The 19,973-nt window shown below is 47.2% G+C and overlaps 1 protein-coding gene across 3 annotated transcripts in view; it reads left to right on the top strand.

Moving 5' to 3' along the window:
- The first annotated feature begins 214 nt into the window (after positions 1–214).
- The window catches only part of MORF4L1 (mortality factor 4 like 1), a 99,221-nt gene continuing 79,462 nt past the window's right edge, over positions 215–19,973 (top strand). For 2 of the 3 annotated variants that reach the window (XM_030189818.1, XM_030189817.1), the window contains exon 1: positions 215–338. In XM_030189818.1, coding sequence (XP_030045678.1) covers positions 299–338 — 40 coding nt within the window. In that variant the 5' untranslated portion in view covers positions 215–298. The remainder of the gene's footprint in view (positions 339–19,973) is intronic. The other variant, XM_030189819.1, reaches the window with a different exon arrangement.

Raw genomic sequence — 19,973 nt, 5'->3', positions numbered from 1 at the left:
CACTAACCTACTCGGCCTTAGCGCTGTTTGGGTGAAGTAAAATGGCGTCAAGCTCCGCCCATTGGCTTCAGGCCGTATAATGGACTAGATAGGAACACCCCGTCTCCTGTTTTTCGTCAGCCTCTTCCGCCTTGGCCCCCACTAACCTACTCGGCCTTAGCGCATCCGCACTAGCGCGTCAGGCAAGGGAAATAGGCGGGCCTGCGCGTTGACGTAGCCACGTTCGTGGCGTTGCGTCGCGGCGGCGGTTAGAATGCGGAGACGGTCGGCTGCAGCCGCGGCGCAGAGCTCGGTATAAATGGCGCCGAAGCCTGAGCCCAGGCCTAAGTTTCAAGAGGGTAAGTGCGCTGGAAACTGAGGAGAAGGGAAGGGCGCGGGGACGGGTCCTACCGGTGGGCGACACGCTCGCTACGGCCTTCACCATTGAGCAGCATCAGGGCCACACCCCTTCCCACGACCTGCATAATATCCCCTCCCCACACCGACCACTGCCAGGAAGGAATAGCACTGACCTCTTTTACAGCACTCTTACACACAGAGAGACTGTGGACTTACGTAGGAGACACTCTTCTCCCTAGAGAGACTGTGGACTTACGTATGAGACACTCTCCTCCCTAGAGAGACTGTGAACGAACACATGAGACACTCCTCTTCCTAAGAGAGACTGTGGACTTACGTATGAGACACTCCTCTTCCTAAGAGAGACTGTGAACTTACGTAGGAGACACTCTCCTCCCTAGAGAGACTGTGAACGAACACATGAGACACTCCTCTTCCTAAGAGAGACTGTGGACTTACGTATGAGACACTCCTCTTCCTAAGAGAGACTGTGGACTTACGTAGGAGACACTCTCCTCCCTAGAGAGACTGTGGACTTACGTAGGAGACACTCTCCTCCCTAGAGAGACTGTGGACTTACGTAGGAGACACTCTCCTCCCTAGAGAGACTGCAAACGAACACATGAGACTCTTCTCCCTAGAGAGACTGTGGACTTACGTATGAGACACTCTCCTCCCTAGAGAGACTGTGGACTTACGTATGAGACACTCCTCTTCCTAAGAGAGACTGTGAACTTACGTAGGAGACACTCTCCTCCCTAGAGAGACTGTGGACTTACGTAGGAGACACTCTCCTCCCTAGAGAGACTGTGGACTTACGTAGGAGACACTCTCCTCCCTAGAGAGACTGTGGACTTACGTAGGAGACACTCTCCTCCCTAGAGAGACTGTGGACTTACGTAGGAGACACTCTCCTCCCTAGAGAGACTGAACGAACACATGAGACACTCTCCTCCCTAGAGAGACTGTGGACTTACGTATGAGACACTCCTCTTCCTAAGAGAGACTGTGAACTTACGTATGAGACACTCCCCTCCCCAGAGAGACTGCAAACGAACACATGAGACTCTTCTCCCTAGAGAGACTGTGGACTTACGTATGAGACACTCTCCTCCCTAGAGAGACTGTGGACTTACGTATGAGACACTCCTCTTCCTAAGAGAGACTGTGAACTTACGTAGGAGACACTCTCCTCCCTAGAGAGACTGTGGACTTACGTAGGAGACACTCTCCTCCCTAGAGAGACTGTGGACTTACGTAGGAGACACTCTCCTCCCTAGAGAGACTGTGGACTTACGTAGGAGACACTCTCCTCCCTAGAGAGACTGAACGAACACATGAGACACTCTCCTCCCTAGAGAGACTGTGGACTTACGTAGGAGACACTCCTCTTCCTAAGAGAGACTGTGAACTTATGTAGGAGACACTCTCCTCCCTAGAGAGACTGTGAACGAACACATGAGACACTCCTCTTCCTAAGAGAGACTGTGGACTTACGTATGAGACACTCCTCTTCCTAAGAGAGACTGTGGACTTACGTATGAGACACTCCTCTTCCTAAGAGAGACTGTGAACTTACGTATGAGACACTCCTCCCTAGAGAGACTGCAAACGAACACATGAGACACTCTCCTCCCTAGAGAGACTGTGGACTTACGTATGAGACACTCCTCTTCCTAAGAGAGACTGTGGACTTACGTAGGAGACACTCCTCTTCCTAAGAGAGACTGTGGACTTACGTATGAGACACTCTCCTCCCTAAGAGAGACTGTGAACTTACGTATGAGACACTCTCCTCCCTAGAGAGACTGCAAACGAACACATGAGACACTCTCCTCCCTAGAGAGACTGTGGACTTACGTAGGAGACACTCCTCTTCCTAAGAGAGACTGTGGACTTACGTAGGAGACACTCTTCTCCCTAAGAGAGACTGCGAACAAACACATGAGACTCCTCTCCCTAGAGAGACTGTGGACTTACGTAGGAGACACTCCTCTTCCTAAGAGAGACTGTGGACTTACGTATGAGACACTCCTCTTCCTAAGAGAGACTGTGAACTTACGTATGAGACACTCTCCTCCCTAGAGAGACTGTGGACTTACGTATGAGACACTCTTCTCCCTAAGAGAGACTGTGAACTTACGTATGAGACACTCTTACACCCAGAGAGACTGTGGACTTACGTAGGAGACACTCCTCTTCCTAAGAGAGACTGTGGACTTACGTATGAGACACTCCTCTTCCTAAGAGAGACTGTGAACTTACGTATGAGACACTCTCCTCCCTAGAGAGACTGTGGACTTACGTATGAGACACTCTTCTCCCTAAGAGAGACTGTGAACTTACGTATGAGACACTCTTACACCCAGAGAGACTGTGGACTTACGTAGGAGACACTCCTCTTCCTAAGAGAGACTGTGGACTTACGTATGAGACACTCCTCTTCCTAAGAGAGACTGTGAACTTACGTATGAGACACTCTCCTCCCTAGAGAGACTGTGGACTTACGTATGAGACACTCTTCTCCCTAAGAGAGACTGTGAACTTACGTATGAGACACTCTTACACCCAGAGAGACTGTGGACTTACGTATGAGACACTCTTCTCCCTAAGAGAGACTGTGAACTTACGTATGAGACACTCTCCTCCCTAGAGAGACTGTGGACTTACGTATGAGACACTCTTACACCCAGAGAGACTGTGGACTTACGTATGAGACACTCTTCTCCCTAAGAGAGACTGTGGACTTACGTATGAGACACTCTCCTCCCTAGAGAGACTGTGGACTTACGTATGAGACACTCCTCTTCCTAAGAGAGACTGTGGACTTACGTATGAGACACTCCTCTTCCTAAGAGAGACTGTGAACTTACGTATGAGACACTCTCCTCCCTAGAGAGACTGTGGACTTACGTATGAGACACTCTTCTCCCTAAGAGAGACTGTGAACTTACGTATGAGACACTCTTACACCCAGAGAGACTGTGGACTTACGTAGGAGACACTCCTCTTCCTAAGAGAGACTGTGGACTTACGTATGAGACACTCCTCTTCCTAAGAGAGACTGTGAACTTACGTATGAGACACTCTCCTCCCTAGAGAGACTGTGGACTTACGTATGAGACACTCTTCTCCCTAAGAGAGACTGTGAACTTACGTATGAGACACTCTTACACCCAGAGAGACTGTGGACTTACGTATGAGACACTCTTCTCCCTAAGAGAGACTGTGAACTTACGTATGAGACACTCTCCTCCCTAGAGAGACTGTGGACTTACGTATGAGACACTCTTACACCCAGAGAGACTGTGGACTTACGTATGAGACACTCTCCTCCCTAGAGAGACTGTGAACGAACACATGAGACACTCTCCTCCCTAGAGAGACTGTGGACTTACGTATGAGACACTCTCCTCCCTAGAGAGACTGTGGACTTACGTAGGAGACACTCCTCTTCCTAAGAGAGACTGTGAACTTACGTAGGAGACACTCTTCTCCCTAAGAGAGACTGTGAACTTACGTAGGAGACACTCTCCTCCCTAGAGAGACTGTGAACGAACACATAAGACACTCTCCTCCCTAGAGAGACTGTGGACTTACGTATGAGACACTCTTCTCCCTAAGAGAGACTGTGAACTTACGTATGAGACACTCTTACACCCAGAGAGACTGTGGACTTACGTATGAGACACTCTTCTCCCTAAGAGAGACTGTGAACTTACGTATGAGACACTCTCCTCCCTAGAGAGACTGTGGACTTACGTAGGAGACACTCTCCTCCCTAGAGAGACTGCAAACGAACACATGAGACACTCTCCTCCCTAGAGAGACTGTGGACTTACGTAGGAGACACTCCTCTTTCTAAGAGAGACTGTGGACTTACGTATGAGACACTCTTCTCCCTAAGAGAGACTGTGAACTTACGTAGGAGACACTCTCCTCCCTAGAGAGACTGTGAACGAACACATGAGACACTCTCCTCCCTAGAGAGACTGTGGACTTACGTATGAGACACTCCTCTTCCTAAGAGAGACTGTGGACTTACGTATGAGACACTCTTCTCCCTAAGAGAGACTGTGAACTTACGTATGAGACACTCTCCTCCCTAGAGAGACTGTGAACGAACACATGAGACACTCTCCTCCCTAGAGAGACTGTGGACTTACGTATGAGACACTCCTCTTCCTAAGAGAGACTGTGGACTTACGTATGAGACACTCTTCTCCCTAAGAGAGACTGTGAACTTACGTATGAGACACTCTCCTCCCTAGAGAGACTGTGAACGAACACATGAGACACTCCTCTTCCTAAGAGAGACTGTGGACTTACGTATGAGACACTCCTCTTCCTAAGAGAGACTGTGAACTTACGTAGGAGACACTCTTCTCCCTAAGAGAGACTGTGAACTTACGTAGGAGACACTCTCCTCCCTAGAGAGACTGTGAACGAACACATAAGACACTCTCCTCCCTAGAGAGACTGTGGACTTACGTATGAGACACTCTTCTCCCTAAGAGAGACTGTGACTTACGTATGAGACACTCTTACACCCAGAGAGACTGTGGACTTACGTATGAGACACTCTTCTCCCTAAGAGAGACTGTGAACTTACGTATGAGACACTCTCCTCCCTAGAGAGACTGTGGACTTACGTAGGAGACACTCTCCTCCCTAGAGAGACTGCAAACAAACACATGAGACACTCTCCTCCCTAGAGAGACTGTGGACTTACGTATGAGACACTCTCCTCCCTAGAGAGACTGTGGACTTACGTAGGAGACACTCCTCTTCCTAAGAGAGACTGTGAACTTACGTAGGAGACACTCCTCTTCCTAAGAGAGACTGTGAACTTACGTAGGAGACACTCTTCTCCCTAAGAGAGACTGTGAACGAACACATAAGACACTCTCCTCCCTAGAGAGACTGTGAACGAACACATAAGACACTCTCCTCCCTAGAGAGACTGTGGACTTACGTATGAGACACTCTTCTCCCTAAGAGAGACTGTGAACTTACGTATGAGACACTCTTACACCCAGAGAGACTGTGGACTTACGTATGAGACACTCTTCTTCCTAAGAGAGACTGTGAACTTACGTATGAGACACTCTCCTCCCTAGAGAGACTGTGGACTTACGTAGGAGACACTCTCCTCCCTAGAGAGACTGCAAACGAACACATGAGACACTCTCCTCCCTAGAGAGACTGTGGACTTACGTATGAGACACTCTCCTCCCTAGAGAGACTGTGGACTTACGTAGGAGACACTCCTCTTCCTAAGAGAGACTGTGAACTTACGTAGGAGACACTCTCCTCCCTAGAGAGACTGTGAACGAACACATGAGACACTCTCCTCCCTAAAGAGACTGTGGACTTACGTATGAGACACTCTTCTCCCTAAGAGAGACTGTGAACTTACGTATGAGACACTCTTACACCCAGAGAGACTGTGGACTTACGTATGAGACACTCCTCTTCCTAAGAGAGACTGTGGACTTACGTATGAGACACTCTTCTCCCTAGAGAGACTGCGAACAAACACATGAGACTCCTCTCCCTAGAGAGACTGTGGACTTACGTATGAGACACTCTTCTCCCTAAGAGAGACTGTGAACTTACGTATGAGACACTCTTACACCCAGAGAGACTGTGGACTTACGTATGAGACACTCTCCTCCCTAGAGAGACTGTGGACTTACGTATGAGACACTCTTCTCCCTAAGAGAGACTGTGAACTTACGTATGAGACACTCTTACACCCAGAGAGACTGTGGACTTACGTATGAGACACTCTTCTCCCTAAGAGAGACTGTGAACTTACGTATGAGACACTCTCCTCCCTAGAGAGACTGTGAACGAACACATGAGACACTCTCCTCCCTAGAGAGACTGTGAACGAACACATGAGACACTCTCCTCCCTAGAGAGACTGTGGACTTACGTAGGAGACACTCCTCTTCCTAAGAGAGACTGTGGACTTACGTATGAGACACTCTTCTCCCTAAGAGAGACTGTGAACTTACGTATGAGACACTCTCCTCCCTAGAGAGACTGTGAACGAACACATGAGACACTCTCCTCCCTAGAGAGACTGTGGACTTACGTATGAGACACTCCTCTTCCTAAGAGAGACTGTGGACTTACGTAGGAGACACTCCTCTTCCTAAGAGAGACTGTGGACTTACGTATGAGACACTCTCCTCCCTAAGAGAGACTGTGAACTTACGTATGAGACACTCTCCTCCCTAGAGAGACTGTGAACGAACACATGAGACACTCTCCTCCCTAGAGAGACTGTGGACTTACGTATGAGACACTCTTCTCCCTAAGAGAGACTGTGAACTTACGTATGAGACACTCTCCTCCCTAGAGAGACTGTGGACTTACGTAGGAGACACTCTCCTCCCTAGAGAGACTGTGGACTTACGTAGGAGACACTCCTCTTCCTAAGAGAGACTGTGGACTTACGTATGAGACACTCTCCTCCCTAGAGAGAGTGTGAACTTACGTATGAGACACTCTCCTCCCTAGAGAGACTGTGAACGAACACATGAGACACTCTCCTCCCTAGAGAGACTGTGGACTTACGTATGAGACACTTTTCTCCCTAAGAGAGACTGTGAACTTACGTATGAGACACTCTCCTCCCTAGAGAGACTGTGGACTTACGTAGGAGACACTCTCCTCCCTAGAGAGACTGTGGACTTACGTAGGAGACACTCCTCTTCCTAAGAGAGACTGTGGACTTACGTATGAGACACTCTCCTCCCTAGAGAGACTGTGAACGAACACATGAGACACTCTCCTCCCTAGAGAGACTGTGAACGAACACATGAGACACTCTCCTCCCTAGAGAGACTGTGGACTTACGTATGAGACACTCTTCTCCCTAAGAGAGACTGTGAACTTACGTATGAGACACTCTCCTCCCTAGAGAGACTGTGGACTTACGTAGGAGACACTCCTCTTCCTAAGAGAGACTGTGGACTTACGTATGAGACACTCTCCTCCCTAGAGAGACTGTGGACTTACGTAGGAGACACTCTCCTCCCTAGAGAGACTGTGAACGAACACATGAGACACTCTCCTCCCTAGAGAGACTGTGGACTTACGTATGAGACACTCTTCTCCCTAAGAGAGACTGTGAACTTACGTATGAGACACTCTCCTCCCTAGAGAGACTGTGGACTTACGTAGGAGACACTCTCCTCCCTAGAGAGACTGTGGACTTACGTATGAGACACTCTTCTCCCTAAGAGAGACTGCGAACGAACACATGAGACTCCTCTCCCTAGAGAGACTGTGAACTTACGTAGGAGACACTCTCCTCCCTAGAGAGACTGTGAACGAACACATGAGACTCCTCTCCCTAGAGAGACTGTGGACTTACGTATGAGACACTCTCCTCCCTAGAGAGACTGTGAACTTACGTAGGAGACACTCTCCTCCCTAGAGAGACTGTGAACTTACGTAGGAGACACTCTCCTCCCTAGAGAGACTGCGAACGAACACATGAGACTCCTCTCCCTAGAGAGACTGTGAACTTATGTAGGAGACACTCTCCTCCCTAGAGAGACTGTGAACGAACACATGAGACACTCTCCTCCCTAGAGAGACTGTGGACTTACGTAGGAGACACTCTCCTCCCTAGAGAGACTGTGGACTTACGTAGGAGACACTCCTCTTCCTAAGAGAGACTGTGAATGAACACATGAGAGACTGTGAACGTACATATGAGACACTCCTCTTCCTAAGAGAGACTGTGAACGAACACATGAGAGACTCCCCTCCCTAGAGAGACTGTAAATGTGCATATGAGAAACTCCCCTCCCCAGAGAGACTGTAAACATGCATAGGAGAGGCTCCCCTCCCTAGAGAGACTGTAAATGTACATATGAGAGACCCCTCCCTAGAGAGACTGTAAACTTACATATGAGAGACCCCTCCCTAGAGAGACTGTAAACAAGCATATTAGAGACTCCTCTTCCTATAGTCTAAATGTACATAGGAGAGACTCCCCTCCCTAGAGAGACTGTGAACGTACATAGGAGAGACTCCCCTCCCTAGAGAGACTGTAAAAGTTCATATCAGAGACTCCCTCCCTAGAGAGACTGAACGTACATAGGAGAGACTCCCCTCCCTAGAGAGACTGTAAACGTGCATATGAGAGACTCCCCTCCCTAGAGAGACTGTGAACGTGCATATGAGAGACTCCCCTCCCTAGAGAGACTGTAAACGTGCATGAGAGACTCCCCTCCTTAGAGAGACTGTAAACGTACATATGAGAGACCCCTCCCTAGAGAGACTGTAAACAAGCATATGAGAGACTTCTCTTCCTATAGTCTAAACGTACATAGGAGAGACTCCCCTCCCTACAGAGACTGTAAACGTGCATATGAGAGACTCTCCTCCCTAGAGAGACTGTAAACATACATATGAGAGTCTCCCCGCCCTAAAGAAACTGTGAACATACATAGAGACTCCTCTCCCTAGAGAAACTGTAAAAATGCATATGAGAGACTCCTCTTCCTATAGAGAGTCTAAATGTACATAGGAGAGACTCCCCTCCCTAGAGAGACTGTAAACTACTACTACTACTTGACATTTCTAAAGCACTACTAGGGTTACGCAGCGCTGTACAATTTAACATAGAAGGACAGTCCCTGCTCCACATGCACATGAGAGACTCTCCTCCCTAGAGAGACTGTAAACGTACATGTCAGGATTGCGAGAGGTCAGAATTATTGCTGGAAATACTTATATTAATATGAAACCAGCTTGACAATATTAAACCAGCTTTAACCTCTGAGAACTTCCCCCTCCCCTTCAGGAATCTGAGGATGGCAAAATGGAACAAATGGTGTTGAGCTGCCTGCTAGCCCTGTGTTTAATTACTCTTGATCAGCGTACCTTTTGTTCCATTTTGCCATCCTCAGATTCCTGAAGGGGAAGTTCTCAGAGGTCAGAAGCTGGTTTTTAATATTATGTCAAGCTGGTTTCATATTAATATAAGTATGTCCAGCAATAATTTTGACCTCCCGCAGTCCTGACAGTACACAGGAGAGACTCCCCTCCCTAAAGAAACTGTGAACATACATAGAGACTTTCCTCTCTAGAGAGACTGTAAATATGAGAGACTCTCCTCCCTAGAGAGACTATAAACGTACATAGGAGAGACTCCCCTCTCTAGAGAGACTGTAAACGTACATATGAGAGACTCCTCTCCCTAAAGAAACTGTGAATATACATAAGAGAGACTCCCCTCCCTAGAGAGACTGTAAACATGCATATGAGAGATTCCTCTTCCTATAGAGAGTGTAAATGTACATAGGAGAGACTGTAAATGTACATAGGAGAGACTCCCCTCCCTAGAGAGACTGTAAATGTACATATGAGAGACTCCCCTCCCTAGAGACTGTAAATGTACATATGAGAGACGACTCTTCCTAGAGAGAGTGTAAACGTACCTATGAGACTCCCCTCCCTAGAGAGACTGTAGACATGCATATGAGAGACTCCTCTTCCTATAGAGAGTCTAAACGTACATATGAGAGACCCCCCCTCCCTTGAGAGACTGTAAAAATGCATATGAGAGACTTCTCTTCCTATAGAGAGTCTAAATGTACATATGAGAGACTCCCCTCCCTAGAGAGAGTGTAAGCGTACCTATGAGAGATTCCCCTCCCTAAGGAGACTCTGAACGTGTATAGGAGAGACTCCCTTCTCTAGAGAGAGTGTAAACGTACATATGAGGGACTCCCCTTCTTAGGAAGACTGTAAACTATATATGAGAGACTCCCCTCCTATATAGGCTATAAACTACATGTGAGAGACTCCCTAGGAAGACTGTAAACGTACATTTGAGAGACTCCCCTCCCTAAGCAGGCTGTAAATGTACATATGAGACAGTTCCCTACCTAGGAACACTGTAAACGTACATATGAGAGACACCCCTTCCTACGTAGTCTAAACTACATATGAGAGACTCCCTAGGCAGGCTATAAACTACATTTGAGAGACTCCCCTTCCTAGGAAGACTGTAAACGTACATATGAGAGAGTCCCCTTCCAAGGCCGAGACTCCCTTTCCTAGGTCAGACTGAAAACGTAGTTATGAGACAGTTCCTTCCCTAGGCAGGCTGTACACATACATATGAGAGACAGTCCCCCCTAGGTAGGCTGTACACGTATATACGAGACAGTCTCCTCCGTAGGTAGGCTGTAGCAGACTGTAAATATACATACGAGATAGTCCCCTCTAGGCACACTGTGCACATGTTGTAGACATATAAGAGACATGCCCCTAGGCAGGCTGTATACATACTATAGACATATAATAGAGAGTCTCCTCCCTAAGCAGTCTGTGCACATACATGCAGGAGACAGTTGCTTCCCTGGGAAACTGTCTAGTCTGGTTACACAGAAAATTGGAAAAAACCCCCATTTTTTTAGCATGTGTGTACTGCCCTGAATGTGGTTAAAATCGAAAAAGCTAACATCAAAGCCAGTATTCAAGACTGAAACATAATCTTTTCCTTTCTCTTGGCATTTCCTGCTTTCTTCCTTCTTTCTTCAGAATTTGTACAACCTCCTGCCCCTGCGCACCCCCCCCCCCCCACAAGCCTAACAGCATCAAGATAATCTACCATAGCCCAAACAGGCAAGACACCTGACTCACTGTTCCAGCCAAGCTGCTCTGCTCTTTCAAGATTAGTCTGTTTTAAAGCTTCAGAGAAAGAGTAGATTTTCAAGAGATTCTGACACAAGTTACAAATATAATGATAGAATTAGATTGGCCTGATCATTTATTAAATTTCAAGAAAGGAACTTTATTCTGTAAGTAAATATTGGAAGAAGCCTGAGTACAGTTAATTAAATCTGGGATCTAGGTGGGTACAATATCTAAAGTACTTTGGGGAAGGCAATGTAACTTCAAAATACTTATTAGCAGCCATGAAAACAATGAGACTTATCCACTATGTAGGAGCTACTCCTTACCTTACCTCCTTACCACAGTAATTATGAGATTTGTTCACACAGTTCAAGGCCATGTAGCTGGTAGTACCAGTAAATTAGCTTTTGTGGGGGGTTTTTTGTTAGGGGTTTTTTTTTGCCTTTCATTATAGCTGATATCTTTCTTTTGTATTTAGCTAATTTCCTTTTCATTGGTATAGAGAAGGATGATGAAAATGATAAAAGGGAAGGGAAGATTTCCCTATGAGGAAAGCCTGAAGCGGCTAGGGCTCTTCAGCTTGGAGAAAAGGCGGCTGAGGGGGAGATATGATAGAGGTCTATAAAATAATGAGTGGAGTTGAACGGGTAGATGTGAAGCGTCTGTTCACGCTTTCTAAAAATACTAGGACTAGGAGGCATACGATGAAGCTACAATGTAGTAAATTTAAAATGAATCAGAGAAACGTTTTCTTCACACAACGTGTAATTAAACTCCGGAATTCATTGCCAGAGAATGTAGTAAAAGCAGCAGGGTTTAAAAAAGGTTTGGATGGCTTCCTAAAGGAAAAGTTCATAGACCATTATTAAAATGGACTTGGGGAAAATCCACTGCTTATTTCTAGGATAAGCAGCATAAAATGTATTGTATTTTGCCAGGTAATTGTGACCTGGATTGGCCACTGTTAGAAACAGGATGTTGGGCTTGATGGACCTTCGGTCTGTCCCAGTATGGCAATACTTATTTACTGTGTACTTATTGGTAGCTCAAGCCAAGGTGCATTTAAAGCTTGTCTCCAGAATGCTTACCAAGATTGTACCTCAGGCAGTGGAGGATGAAGTTAATTGGCCAGGATTACAAGAAACATCAGCAGGATTCAAACCCTGGCTTCCTTGGTTCTTAATCTGCTGCTTTAATGGCTCAGCTGGTCTTCTCTCCAGTCCTTGAGGGCTACCAACAAGTCAGGTTTTCAGGATATCCCTGAGAGAGTCCCATGCCTATGATCCCATTGTGTGCATATCTCTCATGTTTATTAATTTGTGATACCCTGAAAACCTGGCTGGTCAGGCCTCGAACTATGAGTGAATACGACAGCCTTAGAATAGTTATTGCAGCTTGAATAAATGATTTATTCACTGCTCTGCTGGAAGTACTTGAGACTAGGGAGCTCATTTTCTTTCTTTTTTTTTTTTTTAGGGAGCTCATTTTCAAAGCACTTAGACTTATACGGTCTGTGGCAGAGCTGGTGGTGGAAGGCGGGACTGGTGGTTGGGAGGCAAGGATAGGGCTGGCCAGACTTATACAGTCTGTGCCAGAGCTGGTGGTGGGAAGCGGGGTTGGGGGTTCTGAGGCGGGGATAGGGCTGGCCAGACTTATATGGTCTGTGCCCTGAAGAGGACAGTACAAATAAAAAAGTAGCACATATGAATTTATCTTCTTGGGCAGACTTGATGGACCGTGCAGGTCTTTTTCTGCCGTCATCTACTATGTTACTATGAGGCATATTTTCAAAGCACTTTGGGAGGCTAAGTTCCATAGGTTTCTATGTAACTTTGTAAGTCTAAGTGCTTTGAAAATATGCTTCCACATAGAGTATGTTTTACAGTCACATTTGCTTTAGCAACTTACCTTGTATTTGATGGTTTCCTTGGTTAGGAGATTAATTTATTTTATGCCAGCAATTCTCAGTAACAGTGATAGCTTCTTCTCCATAGCAGTGTAAACTACTTTCACGGGTGTAACATGATGTTTATGATGTTGAGTAAATTAAATCCATTGCCTGGAACAAAAATTATTTTCTTAATACTGTATACATACTGCAGTTTTCAGTATGATTTACCAGAAGTGTAAGATGGATGGGGGTGAGCGATTGCTGCCTTCTGAGGGAAATTTCCCAGATTGAATTCATTCTCCTGCCTGTGAGGCCTCCTTTTGAGCAGGTTGGTTTCCTGGGGTGCCACCAGGAGACCCGAGTATGTGCAAATCAGGAGCGCTGCACAGCTCCCAACCTGCCTCTTGAGTTTGAGAGTGAGTGTAACCTGAGGAGGGCCAACCCTTTGGAATGGGCATGGCCTCATGGGACCCCATTCAGGGTGCCACGCACCCCATCACCTCATTCCTTCACAATGTTTTTCTAGGGTAACCAGCATTTTCCAAAACAGGGAAGATAGGGTATTCTGATAGGTTGCAAAAGAGACCATAGCAGATTAGATGTCCTTAAATATAAATCAGACAAAAGATTGCAAATTAACAGTGTTAATTACATGAAGAAGACACTGAGCAAGATGTAAATAGGAACAACAAACAGTTTGAAATGTCTATATGCGAATGTCAGAAGCCTAAGAAATAAGATGGGAGAGTTAAAATATATTGCACTAGATGAAAAATTAGATATAATAGGCATCTCTGAGACCTAAGAGGAGAGGCTAAAGCAGCTAGGGCTGTTCAGCTTGGAGAAAACACAGCTGAGAAGAGCTATGATAGAGGTCTATAAAATAGTGAGTGGAGTGGAATGGCTTGTTTACCGTGTCCAAAAATACAAGGACTAGGGAGCACATGATGAAGCTACAAAGTAATAAATTTGAAAATGAATCGGAGAAAATAGTTCTTCATTCAACATGTAATTAAACTCTGGAATTCGTTGCCAGAGAGTGTAGTAAAAGCAGTTAGCTTAGCAGGGTTTAAAAAAAGGTTTGGATGGCTTCCTGACGGAAAAGTCCATAGACCATTATTAAAGTGGTCTTGGGGAAAATCCACTGCTTATTTCTAGGATAAGCAGCATAAAATGTATTGTACTGTTTTGGGATCTTGCCAGGTACTTGTGACCTGGATTGGCCACTGTTGGAAACAGAATTCTTGGGCTGGGCTTGATGGACCTTCGGTGTGTCCCAGTATGGCAATATTTATGTACTTATGTACTGTATTATCTCTGGCATTAGAGTAAGTGGTACAATGGCATCTTATTGAGCCTCCCTCCTGAAACCATTTCATCACGTAGGGCCTGATGCTCAAAACTATGCCAGCATTAATATGTGGTTAATGCATGTTATTGTGCGCCAAATGCTCAAATGGTTTTATTACAAGTGTTAATTTATGCCAGACTGCATTAAAATGCATGTTAATGGCAGTCATTATCCACCACACAGCCATACTAAAAAAAGAAGTTTTTCATACACATTTAGCATGGGAAACCTTTTGCCAGGTCCAGGGTAGCATAGAAGGGTTGGTTGAGAGGATAGGTGTCTAGTGCTACTCCTTCTGTCCCTCGAAACCGACCACCCTGCCTTGGACTGCTTTGTGCAGCAGCCCTGACCTACCCAAACACCCCCCCATACCCAGCTTAAAAATTCAGCCCCCCCTCAACCTGATCCCTCTTTTTTCCACAAACATTAAAAAAAAAACAACCTTCTGATCTAGTGGACCCCTAACACTCCTCTTGACCCCACCCATGTTTAAAAGGAAAAAAGCCCTGGTGATCTAGTGGACCCCTCCCCCTAGTGTTAAAAAAGCCAGAGTGGTCTAGTGAACCCCCTCCCCTAGTGTAAAAAAGCCCTGGTGAGAGGCATGTGACATCATGACTGGAGGAAGTCGCTGAAGAGAACTGCTCCGGCTCCCTGCGGATCCTCTGGCACTAAATAATATTCTAAGCCTCACGAACGCTACTCCGGAGAGAGGGAAGTCATTGTTAAACACCTTGGGAACAGGTGAGGTGACCGGTGGCGAGATATGGTGACGCGAAGTGTGCATAAAGATAAAGTCCGGGGCAGGCCTGTAGAGGACAAGATGGCGGCGCCTTCGAGCCCAGCGGGACACACAGTGTCTTTTTTTTTTTTTAATAAGAATTCAAATTTACAAGCAATAAATAACTTGCCAGAAATACAGAGAAAGTAATACACAAGAATTATTTAAATCAGGTAATTCTATACTCTTCCTTAGACCACAAAATAGGGAGAGTGAAACAAGACAATGAGATCAAACACACACAGTATCTTCCACGTGGATTGCGGAAATCACCGCGAAGATGTCTTCGGTAATGGAAGACCTACTAGAGCGTAAACTGGCGCCTATAGATACGAAGTTGGAGAGGTTACATACCCAGCTAGAAGATCTGGCGTGGGACTATGCAGCTTGTTTGACGCGCACGAGTGAGGTGGAAGACAGTGGAGGAAGAGACACAGACCTTAATTAAGAATCAGCTAATGGCACTGGAAGCAAAGGACTTAAAAAATAGGTCCCGCTGAAATAATCTCCGTTTAGTTGGCTTGCCAGAATCTATTTGTCAGGTTCTCAGGTTCAGAGCCCGCGGGGCCGGGCTCTGGAGCAAACGTGAGCCCTTGGGCTGCTGCCGAGGAGCGACAGCAGCAGGCAAAGCCCACCAACCAACACTGGGCAAGCACACCGGCAGGGACTGCAGGCACTGCCCAGCGAACCGGAACACATGGACTGGAATCCCCCGGACTGGAGGACACAGGACTGGAACCCCCCCAGACTGGAACACTGGACTGGAATTCCCCGGACTGGAGGACACAGGACTGGAGCACACCAGACTGGTCCACACAGCTTCACCTGCACTTAGCTACTAAGCCCCCCAGGAGTTGAGCTCCTGGGTTCGAGTAGCCGGCAGGACTTACTGGATACCAGATGACACAGGGACCAGGACTGGAAACAGAAGTACTCCTAAACCTAAACTGATCTACGTGCTCCCAAGCCCTAAACCAGCAGGAGTGTTCCTAACAGTAAACTGACAAAAGGACTTCCTAAGCCCTATACTAAACAGGAGCTCCTAAGCCCTGCTCAAGAAAGGGACTTCCTAAGCCCTAAACTAACAGAGCAGGGAACTAAACACAAAGCTAACACAGGTGCTACTAAGCACCAAGCTACAAGCAGAGCTCTACACTAACAAGCTACCTAAGCACTGCTCTAGCAAGCTAGATACAAAACTAACAAGGTGCTTCCTAAGCACTACTCTGGCAAGCAACCAGAAGAGCTCCTAGCACTAAAAGGGAAGACAGGGGAGCCACAAGGAAAAAGCAGGGAAGCTAACACATAAGCCAAAAGTGCTTCTAAAGCACCAAACACCATCAGCAAAGACTGCAATGCTCCCAATAGCACAAACACCAGAAGTACTTCTAACAGCAAACTCTGCAGTGTTCCTAACAACACCAAACCCTGAAGTACTTCTATCAGCAACAGAGCTTCCAAAGCCCTACACACAGCAATGCTTCCAAAACCAAGAGGGAAAAGCAGGAGAACCATAAGGGAAAAGCAGGAAAGCTAAACACACAGTCACCAGTGCACACTGCACTAACACTAACCTGGCCCTTAGCAAAAGCAAGCAGGGAAACTAGACACACAGTCAGAAGTGCACACTGCACCACCCTACCTAAAGCAAACACCACCGTTGCAAAGGCTCTGAAGGAAACAACACCACTTCCTTATCAAGGCCCTCCCTGATGATGTCACACTCCCTAGCCCCAGGCAACAGCACACTGAACCAGAGAGGCCCAACCCACACCAATGCAAAACCGTGAAGCACTTGAAGCCAGTACACCCAAAGAGAGGTAGAGTTAACTCAGTCCACTCACACAGCTGTGGTAAAGTGAAACAATTAGAGTCATGCTGCTGGAAGCTGCCAGCACAGAGAGACAGAGCCAGCTCAGAAAGGACAGACAAAAGAAACAGAAGCCAGCTAAGAAGCTGACCCTCAGGAAAGAGGTAAGTTTGAGAGGGGTTCTGACCCCAATCATAACACTATTAAGGACAATGAGCTAGTTGGTTGCTTAGAGCGCTGGCTTTCAACAGAACTTCATCTCCCAGACTTCTCGGGGCCATTGCGGATAGACCCAGCTCATCGGATGGGTCCCCGGAGAGACGAGCAGGCGAGACCTAGGGTGGTCATGATTCGTGTTCTAAACAATGTACATAAGCAGGCAATTTTGCAAGAGCTGAGAATGGGTAAAACGTTGATCTTTGAAAATCATACTGTGAAATGCTTTCAGGATTACTCCGCAGGGGTGGTGGCAAAGCGGAAAAGATTTACCCCTTTATGCTTGAAACTACACTTGCTTAAAGTTCGTTTCATCCTTCTTTACCCTGCCACCCTGAAGATTACCCATAGTGGACATACCTGAGCCTTTCATGTGGTGGAAGACACTCAGGCGTTTTTAGTGCGTATAGAGGGAGAGAGAACACCTGGGACAGCGACGGAGATTACTAAGTGATGATGGACTGGTTTATATGAATCATACATACCTGTCAGAACTAAAGAAAGGATTCTGCTTTATACTCTGGAGACTTGTACATTTGAATATGGTCCATGAGGAAAATAATGTAAGCGGGAGATAGCAGATTTAGAATCTGCAGTGAACTTGTGTGTGTTTTTTATATACTCTCTATACTTTTAGACTTAACAATGACTGATGGATTGCAATGCTAGATTTGCTGGAAACCCAGGAAGCCATAGACACTGGGGACTAAATGGAGTATTGATCTACAGAGACATCAGTGGTTTAATTTTGGCTTCCCCCTGTTGAATGGGGACCTGGGGAGCTGCGTAGACTCCCTAAGGTTTGACAGGGAGGGAGGAAGAGCATTGGTGTGGTTTTGCGGGCCTCTACCGGGCTTCCCTCCCTTTGAATACAATTAGACTGAACATGGAGCCTTTGAATTTGGGGAAAAAGGGAATTTCCTGCATCGGTGCTTTATTTGAGATTACCTGCTAAGGTAGCCAATACATTATTTGAAGTTCAAAGAGTGGGCTAACGGGCACCTGTAGTATATACAGATTTTTTTTCTCTTGTTTTGGAGAGGCTGTTCAGGACTGTGGGGTTTGAAGATTTAATACCTGTTATGATGTTGGGGGGGTTCTGCAAGGAAGACGTTATAAGTGCTAGTTCCTGTGGGGGGGGAACGAGGTCTTCTGGGTTTGAGGGAAAGGGGGGAGTATGGGTTGAGGACGGTTTGGTTTGTTGCGATGGGTTAAGGGGTATAATAGAACTGGACAGCTGGAGGTATGACAAGAAGAGCATGATTGGAAGCTGTGGGCTGGCTTGGGGACTGGGAGGCTGGGGTACTGGGGGGGATGCTCGCTGGGACATCCCTTCTGGAATTCAGATATTGATTGGGCATACAATGATATTTGATGTAACTTAATGTAATGGTGAAAGTGGTTACATGGAATGTAGGGGGGATAAATTCTCCATTCCATATCATCAAGCTGATCAATCCATAGACTGGTGGGTTGTGTCCATCTACCAGCAGGTGGAGATAGAGAGCAAACTTTTGCCTCCCTATATGTGGTCATGTGCTGCCGGAAACTCCTCAGTATGTTCTCTATCTCAGCAGGTGGTGGTCACACACAGCAGCAGCTCTGGCTAGGCCTCCAAGCCTAATTTTTAGGTTTTGTTGAGTGCCTGGGGTTGAGGGCTCTTTTGAGCAAGTGCAAACCTGGTGGTGCCAGGTCCCTCCTTTTCTCCCCCCTCCCGCTGGCTCCGTTAAAAAAAAAAAAAAAAAAATTTTGAGCGTCCTTAAAGGCGTTTATTTCGACGTTTATTTAAGCGTCTATTGCAGCTACTCACTGGGACACCAGGTCGTTACAACTCGGAGCGGACAGCAGGTAATTTTTACCTTTTTATAGCGGGCAGGGGGTTCCCCGATTCTTCTCCTCGTGGCATATGGCGTCGGAGGGCGAGGGCGCAAAGGGTCGCTCCCCGGGTCGCTTGAGCGCTTCTAGAGGGGATGCGGGGGTCTTCAAGCCTGATTCGCCCTTGTTGGGTGACAGTTTCGTGACCGATGAATGTCCCGGTCCTTCCTCCGGCGTGGCGGTTTTTCCCGCCATAAACGCCCATCCCCCGCTCCTCGCCTCCGCCATCTTGGCCGGCCACGCGGCTCGGACGGCTTCTTCTTGGGCCGCCCTTGAGGTTGGAGACATTAATGCCATGAACGCCCTTAATTTGGGCGACGGCACAGAAGCGGCTAAAGTTAAGAGCCGTTCTTCCCGCGCGGCTCCTTCGCGGAGTTTCGCGCCGGACGCCATTTTGGATGCGCAGCATGTCTCTCCCCCGCTATAGCGAGCGCCGGTTGAGGGTGCGTCTAGGGCTGTTGCCCAGACTGCGGAAGTGCACAGTCTGGGGGGTTTCTCCCCCGAGTTTGTTTTGCTGCTGCATCAGGCCTTCCTCATGCACAACGCTGCCCCTGCTCCCTCGTCTGGTAAAGAGGTTGAGGTTCCCAGAGGTAAACGCCCTCGGGTTGATTCCCAGGCCTTGGAGGAATTTGTCTCCTCCGATGTAGATGAGGGCAGCGTGTCTGAGGTCTCCAAACGGTCCTTTGCGGATTCCTTGGAGGAGACTGATCCCCGCTCGGATGGAGCGGATGACCCCTCTGCAGCGCGGCTTTTTAGCCCAGAGGATTTGCCCAACCTGTTGTTACAGGCCATGGACACTTTGAAGATTTCCTCTCCGGAGGACGTCTCTCCCTCAGCCCCTGTTGGCTCTGCCATTATGCTGGGGACGAAGCGCCCGCCTAGAACCTTCCACGTGCATGATGCCATGCACACCTTAATTTCGGCTCAATGGGATGTCCCAGAAGCGAGCCTTAAAGTGGCTAGGGCTATGTCCCGCCTCTATCCTTTGGCTGTGAGTGAACGTGAGGCCTATCTGTGGCCTACCGTGGATTCTTTAATCACT

The sequence above is a fragment of the Microcaecilia unicolor genome, chromosome 1 (assembly GCF_901765095.1).
Source record: "Microcaecilia unicolor chromosome 1, aMicUni1.1, whole genome shotgun sequence".
NCBI classification, from domain to species: domain Eukaryota; kingdom Metazoa; phylum Chordata; class Amphibia; order Gymnophiona; family Siphonopidae; genus Microcaecilia; species Microcaecilia unicolor.
Note: the sequence above shows the minus strand (reverse complement) of the source record. Positions and strands in the feature narration are given on the sequence as shown.